General features: G+C 42.4%; 1 protein-coding gene across 1 annotated transcript in view; it reads right to left on the bottom strand.

The window, feature by feature from the left end:
- The window catches only part of DNAH14 (dynein axonemal heavy chain 14), a gene marked incomplete at its 5' end in the record, with an annotated part of 447,359 nt that overhangs the window by 170,830 nt on the left and 249,456 nt on the right, over window positions 1–27,073 (bottom strand). The window contains 6 exons of the mRNA XM_074988409.1: window positions 721–861; window positions 4,100–4,228; window positions 8,676–8,866; window positions 14,963–15,024; window positions 16,802–16,934; window positions 17,620–17,778. Coding sequence (XP_074844510.1) covers window positions 721–861; window positions 4,100–4,228; window positions 8,676–8,866; window positions 14,963–15,024; window positions 16,802–16,934; window positions 17,620–17,778 — 815 coding nt within the window. The remainder of the gene's footprint in view (window positions 1–720; window positions 862–4,099; window positions 4,229–8,675; window positions 8,867–14,962; window positions 15,025–16,801; window positions 16,935–17,619; window positions 17,779–27,073) is intronic.

Raw genomic sequence — 27,073 nt, forward strand, 5'->3', positions numbered from 1 at the left:
TATTGATCCTCAAAGGAAACTTATCTATGCAGGTTGAATCAACCTGGTCCAGCACTCTCAGGAGCTGAGCAATCCCAAAGAAGGGAGTATGCTGGACCAGGGGAGGCCAGGCCACTTTGGGCTGGCCAAAATCTGAGTGGCAGGGCTCCCTGTCATTGAAGGAGGCAGTGGCTCCCTACTGCTTTCCCTCTCCCCCAGAAGCCAGCAGCTCTGTGCTTCCAGCTGACAGTGGCTCTCTGTCCTGGGCCAGCCGGGCTGCCTGTCACTAGGTTGGCTGAGCTCCCAGCCACTGACAACCTTTGTGACTGGGGGTCCTTTTGTACAGCACCAGAAAGGTTCAATCTGTGTAAGCTAAAAATTTTCCTTAGTGCTTTGAGGGTTAACATAACCAAAATCTCACAACTGTGAATTCTCAGAAGATTGACCTATAGTAACTCTCTAGGAATTGTTTGTTAAATATTATTTCAGTTAACTCAAGATCATAAAACTAAGTGCTTCCTAAGTAGTGAAATCAAATCTATGCTTGGTTTGAACATGAGTTCCCACAAAATGAGGGTTTATTAAATGCCTAAAGCCATCTCTTTTCCTATAGAATACTATATACAATTTTGTGATTAATATGAAAAAAATGGGATATTGTAAGTGAAATTTATTGGCTATTCATTCTTTTAAAACTTCCACTTGTTTATATAATTTTCTGCAAACTATCTGGTCTCTTACCTGGAAAATACGTTGCAAGGATTGTAAGGAAGGCTGAGGCAGAACCAAGAGACAAAAGCGTGTGAGAAGACGTGGGCTAATCTCATTTCTTCCACCACCTGGAGGGGCACAGTCTGCAACCAGTGAGACATCCTGAATGTTCTGTGAGAAACAAAATAGGAGAAACTTGAAAGTCAGCAACTGAACCAGCATTTCAAAACAAAATGAAAATTTTAGAGCCCCTGTGCTATTGCAAGGATTTTCACTTCAAGGTCTCCATTTTGATCCAAATGTAAATGTAGTTAGAAAATGGGCCTAATTAATCTCCAATATAAATCCAGTGACTGGAACAAAGGTAGGAGGAAAGAGTTACTCAGAACTACAATTATATATATTTGCTAAGACTGTCAAGCAATTAAAAATTAATCACAATCAATCACATGATTAATTGTACTGTTAAACAATACTAGAATACTGTTTAAATATGTTGGATGTTTTCTACATTTGGATGTTTTCTACATCAATGACAAGTGAGTAATTAGATCCATTTAAGGTGCATAACTTTCTGATTAACTAATGAATTGAAACATCCAGCATGTTGGAAGCAGATTCCACTTGAGTAATCTGCTGTTTGGTTTCGGTGAGAATTCTTGATATCAAGAAGTCTCACAGAAACTAAAGAGCAGAATATTCAAGTGGAAACCAAAGTTTTAGGTCACTTGGGTCTGTGAATGGCATATCTGTCTGTATTAGATTTTCATATAGAAATAGGCCATATAAAACCACTGGATGACCTTCCACCAAGTAGTCAAAGATTTTGATGATCACTGAAGAGGTTTTTTTTTTTCCTACACTGAATATATGCCAAAGAAAGAACACATAGGTGCAGACATTCTCCCTAGAGCACCAATTTAGTATCCATCAATGAAAGACAAAAAGACTTTACCAAAGTTATCAGTCTACACTGACCCTACCCTGGCAGCAATTCCAGCATCTGCAAATGGACTTCAGCAAATATGTGATGAACAAATAAAGGATAAGAATTGCCAGAAACTTAATTGAATTGTCTAAAGAGCATGGGATCAAAGGAATCAGCGTCCAAGAGACCTATTGCCATACTGGAAACACCAAAATGTCCTTTACATGGCTGACGGTCTGCTTTTTAACATTAGCACATTGTTGCCCACTTGGTGGTTCAGAAAGAAAAACTCTCCAAAATCCCTGAAAGATACTATGATATAAACAGCTGCAGAGCATGAGTACAATCAATAATCCCTATGGTGGCCTCAACCAAGTATTTAAATTCAGACTTCAATAGAGAACTATAAAGTATGTAGTAATGGGGGGAAAAATCACTGAATTATTACACTCTTCAAAGCTATCTGCTTTTGACATAAGCCAACATGACATTCTCAGAGGCCAACTAAACATAGTCTAGATGTAATTATTGTTCAGTTCCTGCACAGCTGGTTGAAAAACTGTAGTCTAAAAGGGTTATTAGTGGTTTGTTGTCTAACTGGGAAGGCAATTTGAGTGAGGCTCAAGAGAGGTCAGGTCATCCATCGGTCTGATACTATGCAATATTTTAATTAATGACTGATAATGGAGTGGAGAGTATGCTTACAAAGTCTGCAGACAAAACTGAGGTTGCAAGCACTTCAGAGGACCAGATTAGAATTTAGAATGACTCTTGGAAAATGTGGAAAATTGGTTTGAAATAAACAAGATGAATGACAACAGAGACAAGTGCAAAGTACTTCGCTTAGGAAGGAAAAATCAAATGCACACTACAAAATGCAGAGAATATGCTAGGTGATAGTGTTGTTCTTGATAGCCTTCCAAGGAAAGTTGTAGAGTCTCTGTCAATGGTGATTTTTAAGAACAGATTAAACATACACCTCTCAGGGATGGGGTTGGCAATAGATTTTGCTGGACCCTGGGCAGAAAGAGAGAGAGAGAGTGTGTGTGTAGCTCCAAAAGGGGTGGGGCATTTGGCAGCCCTAAATACCTCCCGGTCTGCACCTCACCTCCTATAGGCAGCCCTCAGTGCCACCTGGACTGTGATGTGTGGTGCTCCAGTGGCGATTTAAAGGGCTCGGAGTCCAGGGACCTTTTAAATCACTGAGTTCCACTGCAACTGCCCCCTTTTACCTCCTTGTAGGTGGCTTTGATCAGGGATGGTTCAGTGTGGGGGGAGGGGGGAGAGGAACAATGATTTTTGAGGTCTTTTTCAGCTCTGCGTTTTTAAAGCTGGGATGACGTAAAACAAAATCTGGCAGCAAATAAACTTCAAGGTTCAGTTCAGACCAAAAGCACTACCTGAACTAAGCCAGAAAACAAAGTTTGGTTCAAAAGTTATCAGTCACTTTCAGTTGTTCAGATTATAGCTGAAACTCTCAGATCCTGACTAGTGGAGATTCCTAAAGAATTTCTCTTGGGGACTTGAATTCATCTTCAATACTTCCCCAGAACAATAAACAGAGAATCTGGAATGTGACGCATCATCTTCACAGATAACTTCAAATGGGCTTGAAGGCTGATGACACCCCACTCAGAGATTTGATTTTTAGAATATGGCTCAGGACTATTTAAACTGACTCAATAAGGGCCACATTAGTGCAAATGTTTTTAGGAATTATATGTTTATTTTGAAATCTTGTGTTTATATACACATACTCATTGTTTGGTTCAAAATTTAAGTTCTATTCTTTTATTATAAAGAAAAGGAAATGTGGAGTGTTTATGGAGCACGCACCTGGTCTGTCACAGTTGCTGAGGAAATCATGAGGTGTTGCACAGTGATCTTAATACAGTGAGGGATTTCCTGCATCAGGCATTTCTCTACTTACTGCTTAATGCATGACATCCTCATTGTATGCCCTGACACTACAGAAAGAAGAAACCTTAAGAGTGGCTACGAAATAAGGTTCTGAAAAGAGAATAAGATCCTCAGGAGAGAGGACCAGGACAAAAGGCATTCTGTAAGAATACAGGGAGGGGAGCTGTATCCTCCTGAAGCAAGGTATGTGTTGAATGAGAGATTTAAAAAAAAAATGCATATGTATTTTTACTTTCATAAACTGCCATGTGATCTATTTAACTAGAATACAATAAAATATTTTCTAAATAAATTATAATTAAAATATTCTTTTTTAAAATGTTGTTTGCTTCTCAAATCAAATTTTTTTAACAAATTCCACAGTCTACAGAACAGCCAATAGGACACATTTAAGGCTCTCCCCATCCTTCCTGGAAAACTCATTTAAAATATACTCCATTGTTATCAGTAAAAATAATATTAATATGAAATGGTCAGTAGCCTTTACATTAAACTTTAATCCTCTGCAAAAACCAAATTATTAGAATTGATAAAAAAAAAAGTCTGAAATCCATACTGTACCTTCCATGCAAGTTCCTTAGTGTCAAAAAAGCCTCCTAAATCTAAAAACTGTCTGATTGATTCAAGTGGTGGCTGAGCACCATACTCCTCTGGTATTGGCATATTCACATCGTCAATAAATATTATCAACTGCGAACAGATATAATCACATTAGAAACCATATCTGAGTTATATTAACCTTCAATTTGCTTATTATAAATACTAACATGAAGTGATTGTTTGATGCGCATCGTTAGGAACCAGACATATCTCTTTATGTACTCTTTCTCTAAAACACTCATTAGTGTACCTGCATATATGACCTAGTATATGTTATTATGTGAGCAGTTCATATGTAAACTACGGGTAGGTCAGCACAGCAAAGTTATTTCAAAATATTCATCCTAGAGTCTACACAATACAACCGCACTTGCAAATTATTTCAAAATAGTGGCTGGCTTATTTTGAAATACATAAACCTCAATGGCTACTTCAGAATAGGTTCTATTTTGTGTAGACCCTGTATTTCAAAATAGCTAAGTGCTATTTTGAAATGCCTTTTTGTCTGTAGCAGCATTATTTCAAAATAAACTATTTTGGAATAGCTCTTTGGCCATGTCTACACTAGCCCTGTTCTTTAGGAAGGGACATGGTATTGAGGGATTTTGGCAGATGCTAATGAGGCGCTGTCACAAATATGCAAAACTAAATGGGAAGAAGGTACTTTCAAGATCAGGTGGTCCTTTCGGAAGGCCCCCATATACATGGGCAGTTTGCATTTCGAAAGTGGCACTTCGAATTGCACGCAGCCACCATTATGCTAATGAGGCGCTGCATATTCATGGCAGCGCTTCATTAGCATCTGCCAAAATCCCCCATTGCCATGCCCCTTCTGAAAGGAGGGGTCTAGCATAGATGCGGCCTTCCAGAATAGCTTATTTTGAAAAAAGGCTCCTGTGCAAACATACCCTATAAGTAGAAGCAAACTGTTATATCTTATCTAAATAGAAACAAATACTTTAATATTAAGAAACAAAAAAAAAAAATAAGAAACATAAAGACCATGCTGTCAGACCAATGGTTCACCTAACACAGTATTATTTTTTCTAGTAGTGGACAGTGCCAGATGTTTCAGATGGAATAAACAGAAGAGGACAGTTTATCATGTGATCTATCCAGTTGTTGAGTCCTAACTTCTGTCAGAGGTTTAGGGCCACCCAGAGCATGGGACTGCATCCCAGACTACCTTATTAATAGCCTATCACCTATTAATTTATCTAATTCTTTTAACCCAGTTATACTTTTGGCCTTCACATCCCCTGACAAGGAGTTCCACAGGTTGACCATGTGTTGTGTCAAATACTTCCTTATGTTTTTATAAACCTGCTGCCTATTGATTTCAGTGGGTGACCCTGTTGTTTGTGTTATGTGACAGGGTACACATTATTCACTTGTTCACCTCTCCAACCATTCATGTTTCTATTTCCCTAATCATTTTGGTTGTCCATGTCTGCCTCTTGCCCTATCTCTATTACATCTTTTTTGAGATGGAGTGACCAGAACTGCATGCAGGGTTCTAGGTATGGGCATACCTTTTTCTATGTATACTGGCACTACGATACTTTCCTTTCCTAATAGTCCTTAACATTCTGTTAGCTTTTTTTGACATTGAACAAATATTTTCAGATAACTACCCACAGTGACTCCAAGATATCTGCCTTGGGTGGGAACAGCTAATTTAGACCCCATAATTTTGTATGTATAATTGGGATTATGCTTTCCAATGTGCATTACTTTGCATTTATCCACTTTGAATTTCATGTGCTATTTTCTTGCTCAGTCACCTTTTTTGTGAGATGCCTTTGTATGTCTTTACAGTCAGTTTTGAACTTAACTATCTTGAGTAATATTGTATTGTCTGTAAACTTTTCCACTTTACCATTAACCCCTTTTTTCAGGTTACTTGAGAATATGACGAACAGAACTAGTTCTAGTCTACGTTGTAAGAGGACCACATTATTTCTCTAACTCCACTGTGAAACCTGACTACTGTTACCTTTTGTTTCTTATCTTTAACTAGTTATTGACCCTTGAGAGGTCCTTCTCCGGAACCCCTTAACTGCTTACTATGCTTCAGAGCCATTGGTAAAAGACCTCATCAAAGGTTTCTGAAAGTCAAAGTATATTATATCTGTTGGATCACCCTTTTTCACGTTTGTTGACTCTCTCAAAGAATTTTAATAGATTGGTGAGGCATGATTTGATAAAAGTTGTTTTCACTCTTCCCCAACATAGTGTTCATCTGTGTGTCTGATTATTCTGTCCTTTATTATAGTTTCAACCAATTTACCTGTGACTAAAATTGGGTTTACTGGCTTGTAATTGCTAGACTTGCCTTTGGGGCCTTTTTAAAAGAAAAATTAGTTATCCACTAGCCATCTAACAGAGAGACTGATTTAAGTGATAGGTGACATGCCAGAGTAAGTTCTACAATTTCATATCTGAATTTCGTCAGAATGTTTGGATGAATACCTTGTAGTCTTCATGACTTATTACAGTTTGATTTATTCATTTGTTCAAAACTTCCTGAACTAATGATCTGAAGAAATGGATCTTACCCATGCAAGCTAATAAATTTGTTAGTCTGTAAGGTGCTACAGGACAGCTTGCTACCTCAAAATGGAACAGTTCCTCAGATTCATCACCTAAAAGGAATGGCTTGGGTTTGGGAATCTCTTCATATCCTTTGCAGTTACGACCAATGGCAATGCAAACAATCAATTTAGATTCTCTGTATCAGCCTGGTCTTCTTTGAGTGCTCCTTTAAGCACCTCAGTTATCCAGTGACCCCACTGACAGGCTTTGGCACTCTTCCTGCTTCTGCTACATTTAAATAAAACTGCTGTTAGTTTTTGTCTCTCTTGCTAGTTCTTCAAATTATTTTGGCTTGCCTATACTTTTATATTTGAATTTCCAAAGTTTATGCTCCTTTTTATTTTACTTAGTAAGATTTAACTTTCATTTTACAAAAATGTATATTTTTGTCTCTAATTGCGTCTCTAACTGTTGTTTAGCCCTGCTGGCATTTTTTGTTCTCCTGGTATTTTTCAAAATCTGGCATATACATGTAGTTTTACCTTTCATATGTTTCTAAAAAGTTTCCATGAAGCTTGCAGACATTTCACTCTTGTAACTAATCCTTTTAATTTCAATTTAACTGTCTTTCTGTGAAATTCTTTTTTTGAAGTTAAATGTTAGTGTGCTGATTTCTTTCTGTGCTGCCCTCTCACCAAAGGATATTAGATTAAATTTAAGTACATTATTGTTGTGATTATCTAGTAGTTTACTACAATCATCTCTTGGACCAAATTCTGTGCTATACTTAGGACTAAGTCAAGACTTGCCTCTTTCTTTCTGAGTTCCAGGACTGCTTCAATAAATAGTCATACTGAGGGAGATCATCTTCTCCCACAATAAAACCTGCAAGAAGCAGTTCTGGGAAAAGAACTCACTCCTTCTTGCACAACTTCACAAGCCCAGACAAACTACATTTGACTTAACAAGCATAAAGGAGATTAATAAAGCAATTAATACATAAGAGGAGATTAATACTACACATTTTGTTAGTTCCTATTGGGATTTTTAAAAACAATTATTATAATATGTTAATTTGTGGATGGTGTTCAGAGTGGAGTCCAAGATGTTGGTCAGCAATGGAAACAGCAGGAGCTCACTGTCACAGATTCATTGGCTAAGTCTGCGAATTCAACAAGTTGGGTAAGAGGCTGAACCATCTTGAAAGCTTTGTATTTATTGCTGTAACCACTAAAATATTCATAAATTAATGGGATTGAATAAATAGAGTCACCAATAGAGTTTATTAAGAACACCTTATCCCTGAATTCCTGCCTTAACACTGAAATACTACACTATGGCTGTGTCTACACTGGTACAAATCTTGGAAATAGCCATGCTAATGGCCATTTTGAAGATTACTAATGAGGTGCTGAATTGAATATTCAGTGCCTTATTAGCATTAGCACGCTTCTGGCCGCAGCGCTTCTAAGGGAATCAGAGGATTTCAGCTGAAGGAAATAAGGGGATTTCAAAATGTGGAGGGTCATTTAAAAAAGGACCCCCGTGTAGCCATGCCGAGCTGTGGGCATTCAAAAGTGGTGCTTTCAAAGCGCCGTGGCCGGAAGCGTGCTAATGCTAATGAGGTGCTGAATATTCAGTTCAGCGCCTCATTAGTAATCTTCGAAATGGCCATTAGCATGGCTATTTTGAAGATTTGTACCAGTGTAGACACAGCCTATTAGCTGAAAAGAAGCACAACTGTAACAAATAAAAACAATAATCCAAACGGCCTAAAATACACTACAGTAGTAAGAGAGACAAGGTGAATAAGGGAATATTTTTTATTGGAACAATTTCCGTTGGTGAAAGAAACCAATATGGCTACACTAACCACTGTACTGCACAGTAGTTAAGCATACATGCTTTTGGAATAAATCAGACAGTTTTGTCAATGTTTTTCGTGTTTTTGTTAAGCATTGTCAGTTTTTTTAAGCATTGATACAGTAGAGCACTGCTTTACCTGTTTGAATTTTGGTGCACCAAGAACATCTTTACTTTTTAGTATTAACTTCTGACGAATCCATGCCTGTATTTGGGCAGCGCTGGTGTGGGCACCACACTGTATTGTGGAAGCTATCACACTCTTGATTTTTTCAGATGATGGAGCACTCTCATCAGCTGCAAAATATGGCCCCTTAGATGATTTTAGATCTATGTCATATATAAAATTAAGAATCATAATTATATCTAATCAACAGCAGATTCATTCTCCTCAACCTTGTAAGATACTGTTACTATTGCACTACTGTTTTTACAGCTAATATTTTCTTTTAATTTCATTACCAAAATGGAATTCAAGTCAAAGTATCTTCATATTAGTATGGTATTTGAAGCATTGCCAGCATTTTAAGCATGCTAGAGGGGAGCACAATTCTACCTGTACAATTAAAATGTGCTATGATTTAAAAGAAATTTTACACTTTTGACATGAAACCACCTCTTTGCCTGTGTATTTTAAAAAAAGCATATTTAAAACATAAGCTAAAAAGGTTTTCATCTCCTGAAAGACAAAGGAAGTTTATTACTATGTACATTACTTATCCACACATTGTATTTTTAATAAACATTTTAATGTAATCTTTACATTTGAAAAAAACATTCTGAACTGTGGAAGAAGACAAAAATAAACTTATGACTTCGTATTTTCAGTTGCATATGAAGAATGAAAAGCTGTGAAAAGCAACCCTAGTGAATTGTGACAGAGGACAATGAAATTTTATTCCAATAAACTTCAGATGGCAGGCATGCAAATTTCTGGAATTAGAACTTGACAACCTCAACGAAATTGCAAAAGAGGTTGTAGTTACAGTACAAGAGACATTCCAAGACACTAGAGAAAATGTGCTGCAATACTATTTAAAGATGAGAGACAAGAATGACTGCACACTTTTAAGGTAGCAGTATTTTACGTCGTCAGAACTTCACAGTCATACTTTCTCTTAACCTTCCGTTTTAAGTAAGGTTATAGGGAAAGTTGTAGTGAAAAATCTCCTAAGTCATCTGAAGTTTTCAGATTTATTTGATCTGTAACAGTAACGCTTGTGCCCAGAGAAGAGTATAGAAAATAAACCAATCTTAGTGTCTGATAATTTCTTTCCAGGAATAGACAACAGTCATACAGATTCTTTTAGATCTTTTAGTAGCATTTCTTACTGTTATTTGTACAGTTTTATTGACTTGTCTGTGAATCATGTTGGGATAGATAAAATCACACCTAAGTGGTTCCCCTCCTTTTTGTTCCTTTGCAATGCTCCAAGAACATGTTATTGGCAACTGCAAAGAGAACTGCAGGGCTTTCTAATGAATGGCTGCCGAGGATTTTTTCTGTTATCCATTCTGTTCAACATTTATGTGAAGTCACAGGAAAAGACAGCAAAGCAGTTTACACTGTGTTGAAATCATTATGGAGATAACATGCAGCTTGACATCGCAGAGAAACTGCAGTCAGTGCACCATATGACCTTAATGACCATTTGTTAATCACAGCTGGTGTAAGGCGCAAGAAAAATACCACACCAAGGGCTTGTCAACAATTTTTTTTGGGAAAACCCTTTATTCCAAACCTGTCCCCCCAAACATTCACACTGCAAAACTTGGTATTCCATAATAACAGGACATTTAACTTGACATAGTAACTCCAGCAAAAAGAACGACTTTTGCTGATCCCCTCTACCCTTGAAGATTGAGATTGACTCAATGTGTACCAAGAAGAACTAACTACAATGAAATTGGCCTCCAGGGAGACATCCCATAAGGCCCAGGTAGATTAAACTCTGCTGCCCTTTTCCCAGGTGTCCCAAGACACCCCTCCCCATCCCTGCAAGCCCTAGGACTTTTAAACACCTTTGCTATGAGCTCTGCACATTTTTTCTTAAATGTGTCAAAATGCTCACGTAGCCATCCATCAGTGCAAACTGCATTTTTTCCCCCCGACAGGCTGCTTTTAAACACTATGGGGTGAGCTCTGCATTTTTTTTTTAGCTCAGCCATGCTGCTTTGATAGTCCGCATAGTGAGGTCTGCTCCCCACCAACAACCTTTTTTGATGTCTTCTTCTGCTTTTTCAGCCCTCATGGTTTCTGCAGAGGGGTATTCTCAGGTTGGCTGGCTACCTATCCAAAAGGGCACCAGCACGGACTCAAGCAGAAGTCTCTGATATCATGAGCATGTGGGTGAGGAGTCATTTTTTCCCACAGCTGCACGGTAAATGGAGGAACAAGGACACCTATGCACTGATTTCACATACCCTGCAAGAAAAGAGATGTAACAGAGATCCAGATGAGTGCAGGAGTAAGATAAAGAAGCTTTGCCAGTCATACTACAGGGTTTGGGAAGCAAACAAGCACTCTGGGGCTGTCCCCCAGACTTGCAACTACTATGAACAGCTGGATGCAAATACCGGGGGTGCAGCCCACATCAGCCCCTGAGACGCCTGTGGATACATGTGCTGTGGAGTCACAGCACAGTCCTAATGGGGGCAGGGAACAGCAGGCTTCTGATGAAGATCTCTGCAGCCACAACAGAACAGCCAGGAACTTTTCAGCTCACAGGAGAAAAGCAACACACAACAACTAAACATGGCACTGCATGAAGCAATTTCAAGGCAGACTACGCAGGAAACACACACTTCAGGTTTGTGCAAGTGTTGCTGGGGAAGGGAGTTGACCAAAGGCAGGAGGGTTGATGTTGACAGAGGGTTGTGGTAGCTTGCTAAGGAAAAGTTTGGGGATCCACTTGGGCTCCCAGAAGTGCATTAATGCTTTGACACATTTCCATGTGTTTGTGCTCTGAGACATTTCCAAAGAATTTTCTGAGGTATCTTTCAATCTTTTCCCTAAGATTCCAGGGGAGTTCAAGGTTCTCCCCTCCACCGTGGTAAGTTACCATGCCAATCCACTGTTGCAATTGCCATGGTGGGACCAGGGCTATAACTGAGAGAGGCAGCATAAGTGGCACTTCTGAGCTCACTGGTCTAAAGGAGATGCCATCTTTTTTTTTCTTGTCAACTTTCAGCATAGAAATATCCCTCAGGGATAAGACAGCCTATAGACAAGCGGTGTGGATGGTATGTTTGCGGCTGCTGCATGCATCTGCACAAATCCCCAGCACTAACACCAGTCAAATCCCTCTCATTCCCCTTTACCCTCTACCTTACCCGTCAGTAATCCCCATTTCCACTTGTTTCCCCAAAACCCTCCCCCAAGCAGGGCTAAGTACTCACCATCTTAAGGAATCTGAGGTCTCTCAAAGCTGTTGCTTACCCCGAATTTTCTTGAAAATATGAAACTTTGCCTGGACATTACAGATTGGAATGCAGCCTTGATAAGGGCTGTGTCTAGACTACGAGCAAAAACTGACTTTATTAAAATCATTTTTAATGCTGTTGCTAGGTTTCAAGGTCTCCCAGAACAGACAGGCATTATTCTGAATTCAACGGGTTAAGTTTTTTTCACTGTTTTTAACAGCTGCCTCTGTTGCCAGGCCAGCTAGCTGCATGACCAATCTAAAGAGACATAGGAAGAGGTCCTCAAGGACCTTCTGAACAACAGTAACCAGAAAGTGGCACAGATGTGGAAAGAGGACAGGAAAGACAACAAGGCACAGAGAGATGCCAAACAAGCCATGTGGGCAGTGGACGTGAAAAGGAGAGAGAAAACCACAGACAAACCATTGCGTGCTCTAGAGGACCACTCTAACATGATCCCCCTCATTGGCAAAGTTTTGCACACATGCACAGCCAGTATAATTTTGCTGCCATGAGCCCTTGGAGCACCCCAATGCAAAGCCTGCCCTGGCATGATGCTGCTTCCTCCTATCTGATGCAGTTCCTTAATTATTCCACAACTCACCCCAGCTATGAACAGGGTGATAGCTGTGATCCTGTCCCTCTCGCCTCTGTTTCCAACACCCCCACCTTATCCATTGTCACTCTATTTCCAATTTGCACACAAGGAAAACTCAAGTTTGTCTTTCCCTCTCTCCTGTTTCCAATACCTCTCTCCCTTATCCTCTACTGCTCAACTTAGAATTGTAACTGTTTGAATAAAGAAACATGAAGGTATGTTTATTCTTACAAATTAACACAGGTAGCAGAGAGCTGGGGGTGGGTGGAGAAGAAGAGTGTCACTCACCCACACCCACATACTCAGACACTCCACAATAACCTCAGCATTCCCCATTGTTAATTGGTTCCACAGGGTACCTTATATTAATGACCACTGATACGTGCTGCCCTTGAGTGTCTGGCTGCTCAAATGCACTGCACAGACGCTCTGCCTCCGCACTCCAGCCTTGAGCAAATGCTTCCCCTTTGCTCTCACAGCATGGGGATATGATCTTGAACCAGATCAAGCCTCCCATAGAAGCTTCTCTACCTATCTTTCAAGCATACAAATGTACATTCAACTATCATGAGAGATCTGCTGAACCTGTTGTCGAATTGCTTCTTGCTCCTATCTAGATGCCCAGTGGAAGGCTACATCTACATGATGAGATGAATTCAAATTTATTAAAATAGATTTTGTAATGCTGGGTTTTATAAATTTGAATTTGAATATCCTCACCTCCCCACAAATTCCCCACAAAGTCAACTTATTGATGCCACGCTCAACTGCCAAACATCGACTGTTGCAGCAGTGAACTGTGGGAACCCACAGTTCCCTCAGCCCATAGCATTCTGGGTATTTTCGCTGGTGCAGCATGGGAAAAATGTGCCCTGAAAGTGATTGTGAGTATGTGATAATGTCATCTTCCCATACTGAATTGCTCTCTTTCTACTCCCATGGAAAGCAAATGGCCATTTTCCAAAGGAAAGAAGGAAAAGTAGGGCATCAACAAAGATTGCCAAATTAAGTGAAATCTCTTGCTTCTATAAATGAATTGCTTTTTATAACTGAAATATTAATGATTTTACAAAAAAAGCAGCAGTAACCAGGAAGTGGCACTTTTTTCCTGTTTTAAAGAATATGCCAAAGCTCAAAGAAAGAGAAGGATAAAAAATGTTAGGAAAAAGATTTTTGGCTTCCCACTACACTACACAGAATTATTCAACATGGGAGATGGGCTCACCAAATTCCAAAAGCAGTGTTTCTCAGGTGGGGGACAGCCCTGATTGACTGTTAGGGACCTGGCCCCCCTCATTCCATTGGGGGGGATGGTTTCGGGGGGTCAGTGGATGAAGAGCCAGTTGAGATCGTCCCTCCATTTTGCTCAGGCGGGAGACAGCCCTGATTGACTGTTCGGGGGGCCAGCCCCCCTCTTCCTATTTCGGGATGATTTTGGGAGATCAGTGGATGAGGACCCAGCTGAGATGGTCCCTTCAGTGTTGCTCAGGTGGGGAGGGGCAAGCCCCCAAAAATCTATCACATCGGGGGAGACTTCCCCCTAGCAGAAGCTAGCCCCCAAAAATCTTTCCTGTCTTTGGAGCCCTCACTGTGCACAAGCCAGGATATGGTGCTGCCTGGCAGTATGGTCTGCACTGAACAGCAGAAATGCCCTTTTGTTGGGTGGGGAGCTAGCCACATGTTGTGGTTGGGTGGGGGAAAGAGCCCAACTGCACAGCGCCTGCACAAATGTGAACCACAGAAAAGGAGTTTCTCAGCCTCTCATACAAGCACAACCACCTGCCAACAGCTTACCTGCCACTTGATGCAGTGGGGCAGGGGCTGGCACCAGCACTGAAATAAAAATCCAAGTGGTCAGCTTGCAAAGGTAGACACAGACTCATGAACTCCGTGTTGGGACTATTTTTAATGGGTAGATACACACACCGCACTGATAGCAAAGAAAGAAAGAAGTTTCTCAGCCTCTCATACAAATAGGACTTTACAGCCACAGGATTCATGGTGTCAAATTCAAATTTGCAGACTTCCTGTTACCTAATTCCCCTTACCTGAAGAGCAGCAGAAATGGAAATGGCCAGAGTGGACAACTGTGGGATACATACGGGACACCTCTGCAGGCTAATAAAGTCTATTAAAGACACAGGATCTCCACACTCACCTTAATTTGAACTTTTAAATTCACACTTGACGTTACATTGAGTCGCTTCTCACAGTTTTATAATACCAACCTTACTGATGCCTAAAATCAACCTAATGACACTTACATGAAGACAGTAACATTATAAAATCACGCTAACTGCCTTAAATTCGTCTTTATCTTGTAGTGTAGACATAGCCTAAGGCTTGATGAGCCTGGGCTGTCAGGGGGAAGCAGGACCCCCCAGGATCACCATGGGAAACCTCACCTCCCAAACTTATTTTGCAATCTGAAAAGAAATTGCCTTCCTGTGGCTTTTGGTACAGACCACTGTTTATAAAAAAGGCATACATATGTCATGCACCAATGAGATGTCAGGCATGGTCGGATACCTGCCCAAAATGCACTGCTCTTATTTTCAAAATTAGGCTCTTTCATTGTGAATTTTCCTTTTTGAAACACTCTCGCAGTGTGAATGCTATTTTCCAAAATTACTTATTTCAGAAAAAACCCATTGTGTAGATAAGCGCTAAGTGTCCATACATTACTTTAATTTCTTGTTCACTTCTAGGTGCAATTTCAGATTTACAATTTTCTCCCTGAGCTCTGTCGTGACACCTAAGATCAACTCAGACACTCAATAGGATTCCTCATATATATCTGAATATCTAAGGAACTAGATGCAAAAATTTCCATGCTAGATTTCACTTCCTCTGTTGATCCTTATAGAGAGTAAACTCATTGACTTTCAGTTAAAATGGTACACAGCTGACCTATTTATCTGGTTTTTGCCTGAATGAGTGATTATTGTCTTTTTATCCCTGTGGATGAATCTGCTACTGCATACTTACATGAGGTTTACATACATTTTGTGTGCTGTATATTTCTTGGAAATTTTGTATAAGTGTCCAGAAATATCTGTATGAGTGAACCCAGGTGCAAAACTTAGAAGGCTCTGCTGAACACTACCAACATTTTTCAAATAGGCTTTCACATAAATAAAATATAACAACCACAAACACAGTTTACAAGCTTTGTCTTTCCAATCAAATTGGAAAATACAATAGTGATGAAATGTTGGGTTTATTTAGGTGTCACTCTTATTGACGCTTATCAGGTTCATAAGTTCTTAAGTTAATTTTGATGCTTGCATTCTCAGTGCTGCTATCAATGTCACATAAATATTTAAAATATTCAGAATAAAAGTATAGCATTAGGATAGAGCTAGTTATTAAGTAATACAAATTTACAGTCATTTTAGGTGTGAGGGCCAGATTATCAGAATCTTCAACTCAGTGTCTTTTTCTGCAGGTACAGTTTGCACCCATAGTTCAAGAATAGATGTTGGCATAATTAACTACTGCCAGTATTTTGCTCATAGTATTAATTAAAAATGCAAAATTGTTCCTATAAATGCAAAGTTTTACTCAAAATCTGGTCCTAAAATATTTTAAAAGCGAATACCATTTCATACCCAAGTCTCCAGTTGAGGGCCATGCTCTCTTCTGAGCATTTTGAAGCACATCAAATGTTAGATGACTGGAATTCTTTAACAGACTGGTCAGGAAAACATATATAGGGGAAAAAACACACACAAATGATTTTTGCCATGAAGTGCCAATCAGAACGATGAAATAAATTATATCGAAGAGAATTTATAAATTGTTTTCCACAGTGGCATTGCTTGAACTATATCGACATTTTTCAGGTACTCTCCCTGCTAGTATAGAAAACTGTTTGCCCTCGGTGAGGACTATTATTACTTTAAAAATTAATTTACATTAAAACATTTTTGAACCTGGGCACATACAAAATCTGGAAATTTTCTCATTACAGGGTTTCTAAAATGTAAACTAATGGAATTTCACAATACTCAAATTCAACTGTGGCTCAGAACAAGCATGAGTTATTTTGATTAAAGCACTTGAAAACTGGGGCTTAAAAATAAAAGTGCTGCTCCACACACACCTTAAGTACCATATATCTTATCATAATGCTACAATTAATATTGAATATTTATTCATAATCTAAAGAAAAGTTTTATTGTATTACGTCCTATGATATAAACTATTGATGGAAGATGTAAAACTCAACAGCCAACTACAACCTTGCTTTCTTAGCTTCATTATGTAAGATGACATCTCCTAAAATTGTTCCTGATTTTACAAGTAATCCTCCTTGTTTCTGGAGTCTTTCAAGCATATTTTGAATCATGACAGTCTTCCCAATACCAGAGTCTCCTAAAAAACCCAGAGACAGAAAACTGAAACACTTATGCTCGAATATATAGTAATACACATGTCAAAACGGCATGTCAAAACATGAATTAATAATCTGCACACTATTACTGCAATTGTTCATGTTAAATTAGAGTCACTATCCACTTGTGTGTGTAGACAAAAAAGTTAATATATGGTGCATCTACACTAGGAACTAACTTCGAAGTTAGGCGCTACATTTAAGTAGCCAGCAGAGAGTCTACACACATTTTCCCTTACTTCGAAGTTAACTTACTCCATTCCTGGGAATGGAGTAGTGCCCTACTTTGAAGTTTAACTTCGAAGTAGGGTGTGTGTAGATTTTTGTACTGTAGACACAGCCATAATATAATAAATGGAGACTAGTGGGGAGGTGGATGTAACAAAAGGACAGGATTAGCAATGTAAGGGAGATATTATGTTTGCAATGTATCATCTCTTTTTCACTTTGCCATGTCAGATACAAATCTCTGCTTGTTTCATACCTTTCTGTATTTTCTTAAATATACAAAAGAGAAATATTGATACGGATATTAAGTTTTGCAAAATGCTACTACCACAGAGGAGCTGTGATATTCGGGTTGTAACATTTACACACTGTGCATGAAAGTACTCCTACAGTTGTTTTCACCTCTCTCTTTACAGACAACTAAAGAGTTTTTGTTACCTGTGATAAGTACTGGACATTTATTCATCAACAGAAGAGTTGTTAGAAAGGAATAGCAAATTGTATCCACATTGGGAATAAACTTAAGAGTATCTCTTCTTACAGGGTTCACTTCTTTATTACTTTCAGATGACAGAGAATCAGAATACGATGTGGCCTCTGAATAAAAAATATATATTATTTATATATATATATTGTTTACTTTTCATTTCTGATATTTTAATCTTCGTATTGATCAAGGAACTCACAAAATTATATTGTATTCTGCCCATGCTGCCTCCATATGAAAGACTTACTCACCTTGCGCAGTAATGGTGGTTCTTTGAGATGTGGGTGCTCCATTTTGGGTTCTGGTGCATCCTCATTCCAGCAACTTTTTAGCAGTGTTTCCCTGTGCCATGCACACCCTGTGGCATCCCCCTCAGGCCATTGGTGTCCATGCCTTCTCTACCCATGTTAGTACAGCTTGGGGCTTCAAAGCAGGGGAAGGAGGGATGGTAGTGGAGCACCCATGGGGGCACACATCTTGAAGAACCACCATTACTGCACAAGGTATCTCCTTCTTCTTCTTCGTCTTCTTCTTCCAGTAGTGTCCCTGTGGGTTTTTCACTCTGGATGTCTATAAAGCAGTAGTCACATTTTGGAGGTGGGTTTGGAGCCCTGTCACTGTTATGGAGGATAGTACTGCCTGTCTCACAGCTATACATGATGCAATGGAGGATGCAAGAGCATAATGTTGTGCAAAGTTGTGGTCCAAAGACCAAGTGGTCACTTTGACAATGTATTGGAGAGGTACATTTTTGAGGAAGGCGGTTGTAGAGGCATGGCCCTGGTGCAATGGGCAGTGATAGTGCCTCGTAGTTCTCTGTTGTGGATGGTATAACATGTAAGGCTATATGAAGAAACACACGTGGGGACCCTCTCAGATGAAATAACCTGTTCTTTGGATTGTTCCATGAAGGATAGGAAGAGTCTGGGAGATTGTCAGGATTTTGTGTGATCAATGTAGAATGCGAGTGCTCTGTGTACCTCGAGGGTGTGCCATGCAGGCTGTGAGGAGTCAGTGTGCACCCTGGGGAAAAATGCAGGTAAGTGTGCAGTTCATTGATGTGGAAAGGAGAGGGGACTGTTAGGAGAAATTTGGAGTGGGGCCAAAGTATCACTTTCTCCTTTCTGAAAATTCTGTAAGGGGAGGGTCATTAATGCAGCAAACTCCCCTACTCTCCTACTGAAGGTTATTGCTACTAAAAGGAGACCTTCATAGATAGGTATGATCAGGGGCATGTTGCCAAGGGCTTGAAAGATGATTTCATGAGGCTTTTGAGTACATGGTTTAGATCTGAGATTTAAACAGAAGGAAAGGTATTTTGGGTTGACAGAGGGAAAGGTATTTTATGGATCAGTAAGGCCACCTCTTGGTGATGAGGCTAGACAGGAAAGAGCTGCCATCCATAGTGCAACGAAAGGCTGCTATAGCTGCAGCATGTACTCTGATAGTATTTAACTTCAACCCTGATTCCCTTAAGAGCAACAAGTAGTCCAGAAGGATGGGAAGAAGGGTAGCTTCAGGGGGTATGAAGTGATTACGTTTGAGCCGCTCAGAGAATCTCGTCCATTTGTAGCAGTACATTTTTCTAGTGGACTCTTTCTAGCTGTCGATTAATATTTGCTTTACTCTTTCAGAGCAGGTGTTTTTGGTATCCTGGTGTCAAGAAGAAATCAGGCGTGGAGGTGGAATTTGTGTGGTTCGGGGAGGAGAATCCTGTCATCACTGAGAGAGAAGACTGTGTTGGAGAGGAAAGGCACATGCATCTGCAATCAACCTTCTTTGGGTAAGGGTACCATATTTGTCTCAACCACGCTGGTGCAATGAGTATCACACAGGCTCATTTTGTCCTTATTTTGATGATGACTTTGTGTAGCATGGGAAGCACTGGGAACATGTACAGTAATGGTGTATCCCATTTGATGAGGAAAGCATCCTCAAGGGAATGCTTCCCTAGAGCTGCCTCAATCAGGGTAATGCAATGAGTTAGACACCAATTCCATAGTTTGCGAGATTCCATGCATAGGAACAGAGATCACACACCACCTTGTTGACTGATATAATACACGTAGGTCATATTGTCTGTCATGATGATGATAGTTTTGTGAGCTATGTAGTGCAGGAAGTGCTGGCATGTGTTCCACATTGCTCTGAGTTGCAAAAGGTTGATGTGGAGCATTAGCTTGGTGAAACACCATTTGACTTGGGCTCTGAGGGCACCTAAATGGGCTTCTCAACATGTGAGTGATACACTGGTCATAATGGTGAGTGTTGGGGCTGGTTGACAGAATTGGATGCCAGTTAAGATGTTGCATGGATCCATCCACCAGACTAATGAGCTGAGGATGTGTGGCAGAATGGCAGTCAACTTGGAGACTGGGTTTCTGGATGGTGTGTAGGTGTGACAAGCCAGTAGTAGTAGTAGGCATCCTTCAGTCTGCATAGACTATGGATCGCGCCCTTTAAAGTTTCAATTGAGGACTTCATTTACAGCGTCTATTGTGACTATGAAGACCCACACGAGGGTGACAGTCCTTGCTGCATCTCTTGCAGATGTAGTGGGTGTCTGGCAAGTCCTTATTGTGCTTTCTGTGCGCTCGCTTCTCCTCTGCTAGCTGTCTGATCTTCATCTTGCCCTTCTGAAGGCCCTTGTGTAACCCCTGCCTCCATCTGCTGCGGTCGTCTGCTAGTTCTTCCCAGTTGTCCAGCTCGATGTCTACATCTCTAAGGTCTCTCTTGCAGACATCTTTGTAGCGCAACTGGGGGCGTCCGGGAGGTCTTTTGCCAGAGGCTAGCTCACCATACAGGATGTCTTTTGGAATCCTTCCATCTTTCATCCTGTGGACGTGGCCAAGCCAGAGGAGTTGACGCTGCCTGAGGAGGGTGTGCATGGTTGGGATTCCAGCTTGCTCGAGGACGGCAGTGCTGGTCACTCTGTCCTTCCATGATATTCCAAGGATGCGCCTGAGGCCGCGCAAGTGGAAGACGTTCAGCCTCTTTTCCTGGTGGGCATACAGGGTCCAAGTCTCGCTCCCATAAAGGAGGGTGCTGAGGATGCAGGCTCTGTAGACTTGCATTTTGGTGTGAGTGTACAGCTTGTTGTTATTCCACACTCTCTTGCTGAGTCTGGTCAGAGTTGTGGCTGCTTTTCCGATCCTCCTATTTAGCTCAGTGTCCAATGACAGGGTGTCAGTGATGGTGGACCCGAGGTAAACAAACTCGTGGACGACCTCTAACGTATAGTTGTCAGTGCTGATTGATGGGGATTCAGCAACATCCTGACCGAGTACGTTTGTCTTCTTTAGGCTGATGGTAAGCCCAAAGTCCTTACATGCTTTGGAGAACTGATCCAGCAGTTTTTGAAGCTGGTCTACTGTGTGAGACATTACAGCAGCATCGTCTGTGAACAGCATGTCTCTGATGAGGACTTCTCGCACCTTAGACTTAGCTTTCAGCCTTGCAAGTTAAAACAGTTTCCCATCAGATCTTGTGTGCAGCAAGATGCCCTCTGTTGAAGATCCAAAGGCATGCTTCAGGAGGAGTGCGAAGAAGATCCCGAACAATGTCGGAGCAAGCACGCATCCTTGTTTGAAGCTGCTCCTGATTCTGAAAGCATCCGATAATGCACCGTCACATTGGATGGTTCCTCTCATGTCATCGTGGAACGACTGGATCATCTTGAGTAACCGTGGAGGACAGCCCATCTTGTGGAGCAGTTTGAACAGACCATCCTTGCTGACCAAGTCAAAGGCCTTGGTCAGGTCGATGAAGGCTATGTAGAGTGGCTTTCTCTGCTCCCTGCACTTCTCCTGCAGCTGCCTTAGAGAGAAGACCATGTCAACGGTAGACCTCTCTGCGCGGAATCCACACTGCGATTCGGGGTACACCCTCTCAGCAATCTTCTGGAGTCTGCCAAGGATGACGCGAGTGAACAGTTTACCAGTGACACTTAGGAGGGAGATTCCACGGTAGTTGTTGCAGTCACTTCTGTCTCCTTTGTTCTTATACAACGTTACAATGTTAGCATCGTGCATATCCTGTGGAACCTCACCCTTTTTCCAGCACAGGCACAGTAGCTCATGTAGGGGTTCCAGGAGTGTGTCCGCGGCACATTTGATTACCTCTGGTGGTATACCATCCTGACCAGGGGCCTTTCCTGCTGCAATGCTGTCGATGGCTCTCTTCAGTTCATCCACAGTTGGTTCTTGATCCAGTTCGTCCATTACTGGTAGGAGCTCAACGGCATCGAGGGCTGCGTCAACCGCAACGTTTTCGTGTGAGTACAGCTCGGAGTAGTGCTCATCCCAGCGCTCCATCTGTTTGGCTCTGTCAGCAATGACCTCACCAGATTTGGATTTCAGAGGTGCCATCTTGTTCTGGGTGGGTCCTAATGCCTTCCTCATACCCTCGTACATTCCTCTGAGATTACCAAAATCGTCACAGGTCTGGATGCTGCTCCATAGCTGGAGCCAGTGGTTGTTGGCACAGCGCCTGGCTGTCTGCTGTACTGTTCTTCTGGACTCTCTAAGTGCCTGCTGGGTACTCTGGCTCGGTGAGCGTTTGTACTCCAGGAGTGCAGCACGCTTCTTTTCAATGACTGGAATCATCTCATCGGAGTTAGCTTCGAACCAGTCGTTCGTGTTTCTAGCTCTTCTTCCAAACACCGACAAGGCTGTGTTGTAAACTGTATCCCTCAGATGTTGCCATTTGGATGTCGCATCGGTGCCCCCAGGGCCTCTGCGCAGATTTTCCTGGAGGGTCTCTCTGAACTTTTCAGCTTTCTCTGAGTTTGCTGTCTTTCTGGCATCAATGCGGGGCCTTCCAGCAGGTTTAGAGCGGTACAGCTTCTTGGGTCTCAGCTTGAGCTTGGAGCAAACTAGTGAGTGATCTGTATTACAGTCAGCACTATGATAGCTGCGTGTCAGAAGGACATTTTTGAGGTTATTACGCCTAGTGATGACCACATCTAGTTGATGCCAGTGCTTCGAGCGTGGGTGTCTCCACGACACTCTGTGCTGTGGCTTCGTTTGGAAGAAGGTGTTTGTGATGCAGAGATTGTGGTATGTGCACAGTTCAAGGAGACGCTGTCCATTGTCATTCATTTTTCCCACACCGAAGTGTCCTAAGCAGGAAGGCCATTAGGCCCAATCAGCTCCAACTCTTGCATTGAAGTCACCCAAGATGTACAGTTGTTCACGAGCAGGTATTTGTGCTACAGCAGCACTAAGCACGTCATAGAACTTGTCTTTTACTTCTGATGTGGCGTACAGGGTTGGAGCATAAGCGCTGATCAGGTGGACAGGACCAGTGCAAGTTTGAAGCGTGATCCGAAGAAGTCTTTCTGATCCTCCCATGACTAAATCCACCATTTGTAGAAGGGTGTTTCTGACAGCAAAGCCAACACCATGCTCTCTGGGTTCTTCTTCGGCTTTACCCTGCCAGAAAAAGGTGTAGTCCTTTTCCTTTAGAGATCCTGAATCTGCAAGTCGCGTCTCTTGCAGTGCAGCGATATCAACTCGGAGCCTCTTCAGTTCCTCGTTGATGACAGCGGTCTTTCGGGTGTCACTGATGGCCTGAAGATCTTCAGTCAAGACGGTCGGCATGGTCCGCACATTCCAGCAAGCAAGCTTAAATTGTTGATGTTTCTCATTTCTTGTTGATGTTCTTATTGGTTTGCCTGGTGCCCAAATTTCAGTCACTTGTCAGGTTCAGGAACCTTAAGCCTCACGCACCCAGCGAGGCAGGTGAACTGTGGCGGGACAGTACCCTATTGGATGGGGGCTGCCCAGCTTGAGGCAGGTGGTGACTGTCCAGTGAGATGCGAGGATCTCTCCCACCGTTGAAGGCAACCCCTGGCGCTCGTTCTCTACACCAATCGAGCAAGAGCTTATAACCGGTATCTGTTGCCTCCTGTGTTGATGCAACGCTGTTCAGCGATGCCAGAGTACCTCTCTGGGCACGAGCCTGGGCACTTATTATGGAGGCTCTGGGATGCCCAGACACCAGTGTCCCCCTCTTGGCTTTACTGATATAGTCCAAAGGAGAGGATAACCTCCACGTCTGGTACCAGCTCAGCTGCAGGAGTTGCTGGAACAGTGCCAGAAGTTGACACCGAACCGCCTTCGGACTCCACTCTGGATTTTCTGTCAGGGTTTACTCCCTTAGCCTTTCTCCTTCCCAGGATAACCCACAAGGCAGTGGGGTGTGGAGAATGTGGTTAAGGATCCCACTACTTCATACCTCTGTCACCACGAGTCACCATAGCTCCCTGCAGAGCAATGACCTCATATCCCCAGGACCCTCCTCCCCACCTTTCACCGCCCCTCCCCCCAGCTACCATCACCATAGGACCCTCCCCAACCCACTATCCCATCTGCTCCCATGTCTGCCCTCCTCACTGCACTGGCCCCTCTCCCCCCAGCTGCTCTCAGTGCCCCCAGGTCCACCTTCCCCCATCACTCTTCAGGTTCTTCTCTTCCGAGACTCCTTTTCCTGGTAGTGCTGCCTTGCAGGGCACAGGTGGAACACCATTGTGACAAGCCAAGACTGGATGCATCTTATATGGAGTCTTGCTAGTCTGATGATATAGGTTATGGCAGCCATGTGGCCTAGGATTTGTAGGCATTCATGAACTGTAGTATGAGGGGAAGCCTGTGCCACTACTATAAGATTGCACAAGATCTCAGATCTGTGCATGGGCAGAGTTGCTCTGGCTGTGCTGGTATTGATGTGAGCTCCTATGAATTCTAGGACTTGGGTGGGATGGAGCATGGATTTGTCATAATTTATGTAAAAACCAAGTCTGAATAAGAGGTCCATGGTGCTTATGACTATGACTTGCATCTCTTGCAAGGATGTGTGTTTTATGAGGCAGGTGTTTAAGGACAGTAAAGCTCCTATTTATGCAATTTCATCTTGGCTACGTCTACACGTGCACCCAACTTCGAAATAGCTTATTTCGATGTTGTGACATCGAAATAGACTATTTCGATGAATAACGTCTACACGTCCTCCAGGGCTGGCAACGTCGATGTTCAACTTCGACGTTGCTCAGCCCAACATCGAAATAGGCACAGCGAGGGAACGTCTACACGCCAAAGTAGCACACATCGAAATAAGGGAGCCAGGCACAGCTGCAGACAGGGTCACGGGGCGGACTCAACAGCAAGTCGCTCCCTTAAAGGGCCCCTCCCAGACACACTTTCATTAAACAGTGCAAGATACACAGAGCCAACAACTAGTTGCAGACCCTGTATATGCAGCACGGACCCCCAGCTGCAGCAGCAGCAGCCAGAAGCCCTGTGCTAAGGGCTGCTGCCCACGGTGACCACAGAGCCCCGCAAGGGCTGGAGAGAGAGTATCTCTCAACCCCCCAGCTGATGGCCGCCATGGAGGACCCCGCTATTTCGATGTTGCGGGACGCGGATCGTCTACACGTCCCTACTTCGATGTTGAACGTCGAAGTAGGGCGCTATTCCCATCCCCTCATGGGGTTAGCGACTTCGACGTCTCGCCGCCTAACGTCGATTTCAACTTCGAAATAGCGCCCGACGCGTGTAGACATGACGGGCGCTATTTCGAAGTTAGTGCCGCTACTTCGAAGTAGCGTGCACGTGTAGACGCAGCTCTTGTGTGTTACTTGGCTTAATGTGAGTCAAAATCATGAGTGGAGGGAGCCATGAACCAGGTGGCAGCCTGGCTCTTGGCTTCCCTCCTTGCAGAAGCTGGGAAACTGACCAGTGGGACAGCTGTTGCATTGCTTAGTTTCCCAGCTCCCCTCTTTGCAGGGAGCTGGTAGCCAGGCTGCTGCCTGCTTTGTGGCTCCCCAACAGTCCCGGGAGCTGGGAAACTGACCATAGCAGCAGCACAGCTCAGTTTCCTAGCTCCTGCAAGGATGGAAGTCAGTCCCAGGAGCCAGAAAACTAACCAGCGCAGCAGTGCCAGTCAGTGTCCCAGACCCCTAGATTTGTGCAAAATATGACTTACACATGGTTGCCCAGGAATGCAACTTGTGCATAAGTCAGAGGTTTACTGTATGGGAATATTATGATTCCTGAGTGACGTAGGTATGCCCCCCACAACATCTAGAGTTTTGGAAAAGACCCTGGGAGCTGCTGAAAGGTCGAAAGGGAGCACTCAGTACTGTCTGAGATGACAACTAACCACAAACCATAGAAAGTGTCTGTGGGCAGGATGAATTGTGATATGAAAATATGTGTCTTGGAGGTTGAGAGTGAAAAGCCTTGGTCTAGTGCTAGAATGATTGTTGCTAGGGTCACTATCTTGAATAATTGGTAAATGATGTATTTGTTGAGCCACTTAGATCCACAATAGGCCTCCAGCCTCCATTCTTTTTTTGTCTTAAGAAATATGTTGTGTAGAAACTTCTGCCTTGGAATTCTGTTGGTACCGGTTCTATGGCACCTAACCATAGAAGGTGAAGAACCAATTGTTGCAGAAAGGTCTCATGAGAGGGCTCCCTGAAGAGAGACAGGTTAGAAGGATGGATGTGGGGAGGGAACTGAGTTGATGGAGTACTGTAGTGGATGAGCTCCAGGACCCATTTGTATGATGTTATTTGTGCCCACTGTTGTAAAAAAGGGTGAAGGTGGTGGTGAAGGTGGTGTGGAACTGTGGGTAACTCAGCAATGATGCGATCATAAGGAAGGTGTCTTTCTGCTTCCTGACCAAACCTTCAAAACTGCTGTTTGGATGCAGGAGGTTGGGATGCTGAGGTTTGGTGCTATTGCTGGCATTGAGACCTATTTCACTGGGGTCTGCATATTTGTCAGTTGTCATACATAGGTTGCTGTCTGTGTGCCTCCCTGGTTCTTTGACAGGTATTATACCTGGCTCTCTCTCTCTAGGATCCACAGTTGAATGGGAGTCTTTCATGGAATGGAGTTTCTCATCAGTTTTTGCAGCAAAGGTTAATTTTGTCAAACGGCAGATCCTCGACATTTTGCTGTAAGTCCCTCAGTACCCCAGATGCTGAAGCTAAGATGTTCTGCATATTATTATGGCAGAGGCAGTGACATGAACAGCTGTCTTGGCTACATCCATAGTGAATTGTAATGCTGTGCAAAAGAATGAATGGCCTCTTTAATGATGTTAAAGAAGATATGCCTTTTTTTTGTTCTGGCAGGCATTGTACAAGTTCTTGCAGCTTAGAATAATTAGAATAATCATAGTCCCCTAACATGGCAGTATAGTTTGACAGTATACCCAAGAAATATACTTTCTGTACCATAATTGTTGGGTTGCCTGGATTTGTGTCTAACTGCATTGACTATCAGGGAATTTGGCAGAGGGTGGGTGAGGAGAAAGTCCATTCCCTTGGGTGACATGAAATACTGTTGGTCTGCTCTATTGTTGGTCGGAGTAACAGACACTGAGATTTGCAGATGA

The sequence above is a fragment of the Carettochelys insculpta genome, chromosome 3 (assembly GCF_033958435.1).
Source record: "Carettochelys insculpta isolate YL-2023 chromosome 3, ASM3395843v1, whole genome shotgun sequence".
Lineage (NCBI taxonomy): Eukaryota > Metazoa > Chordata > Testudines > Carettochelyidae > Carettochelys > Carettochelys insculpta.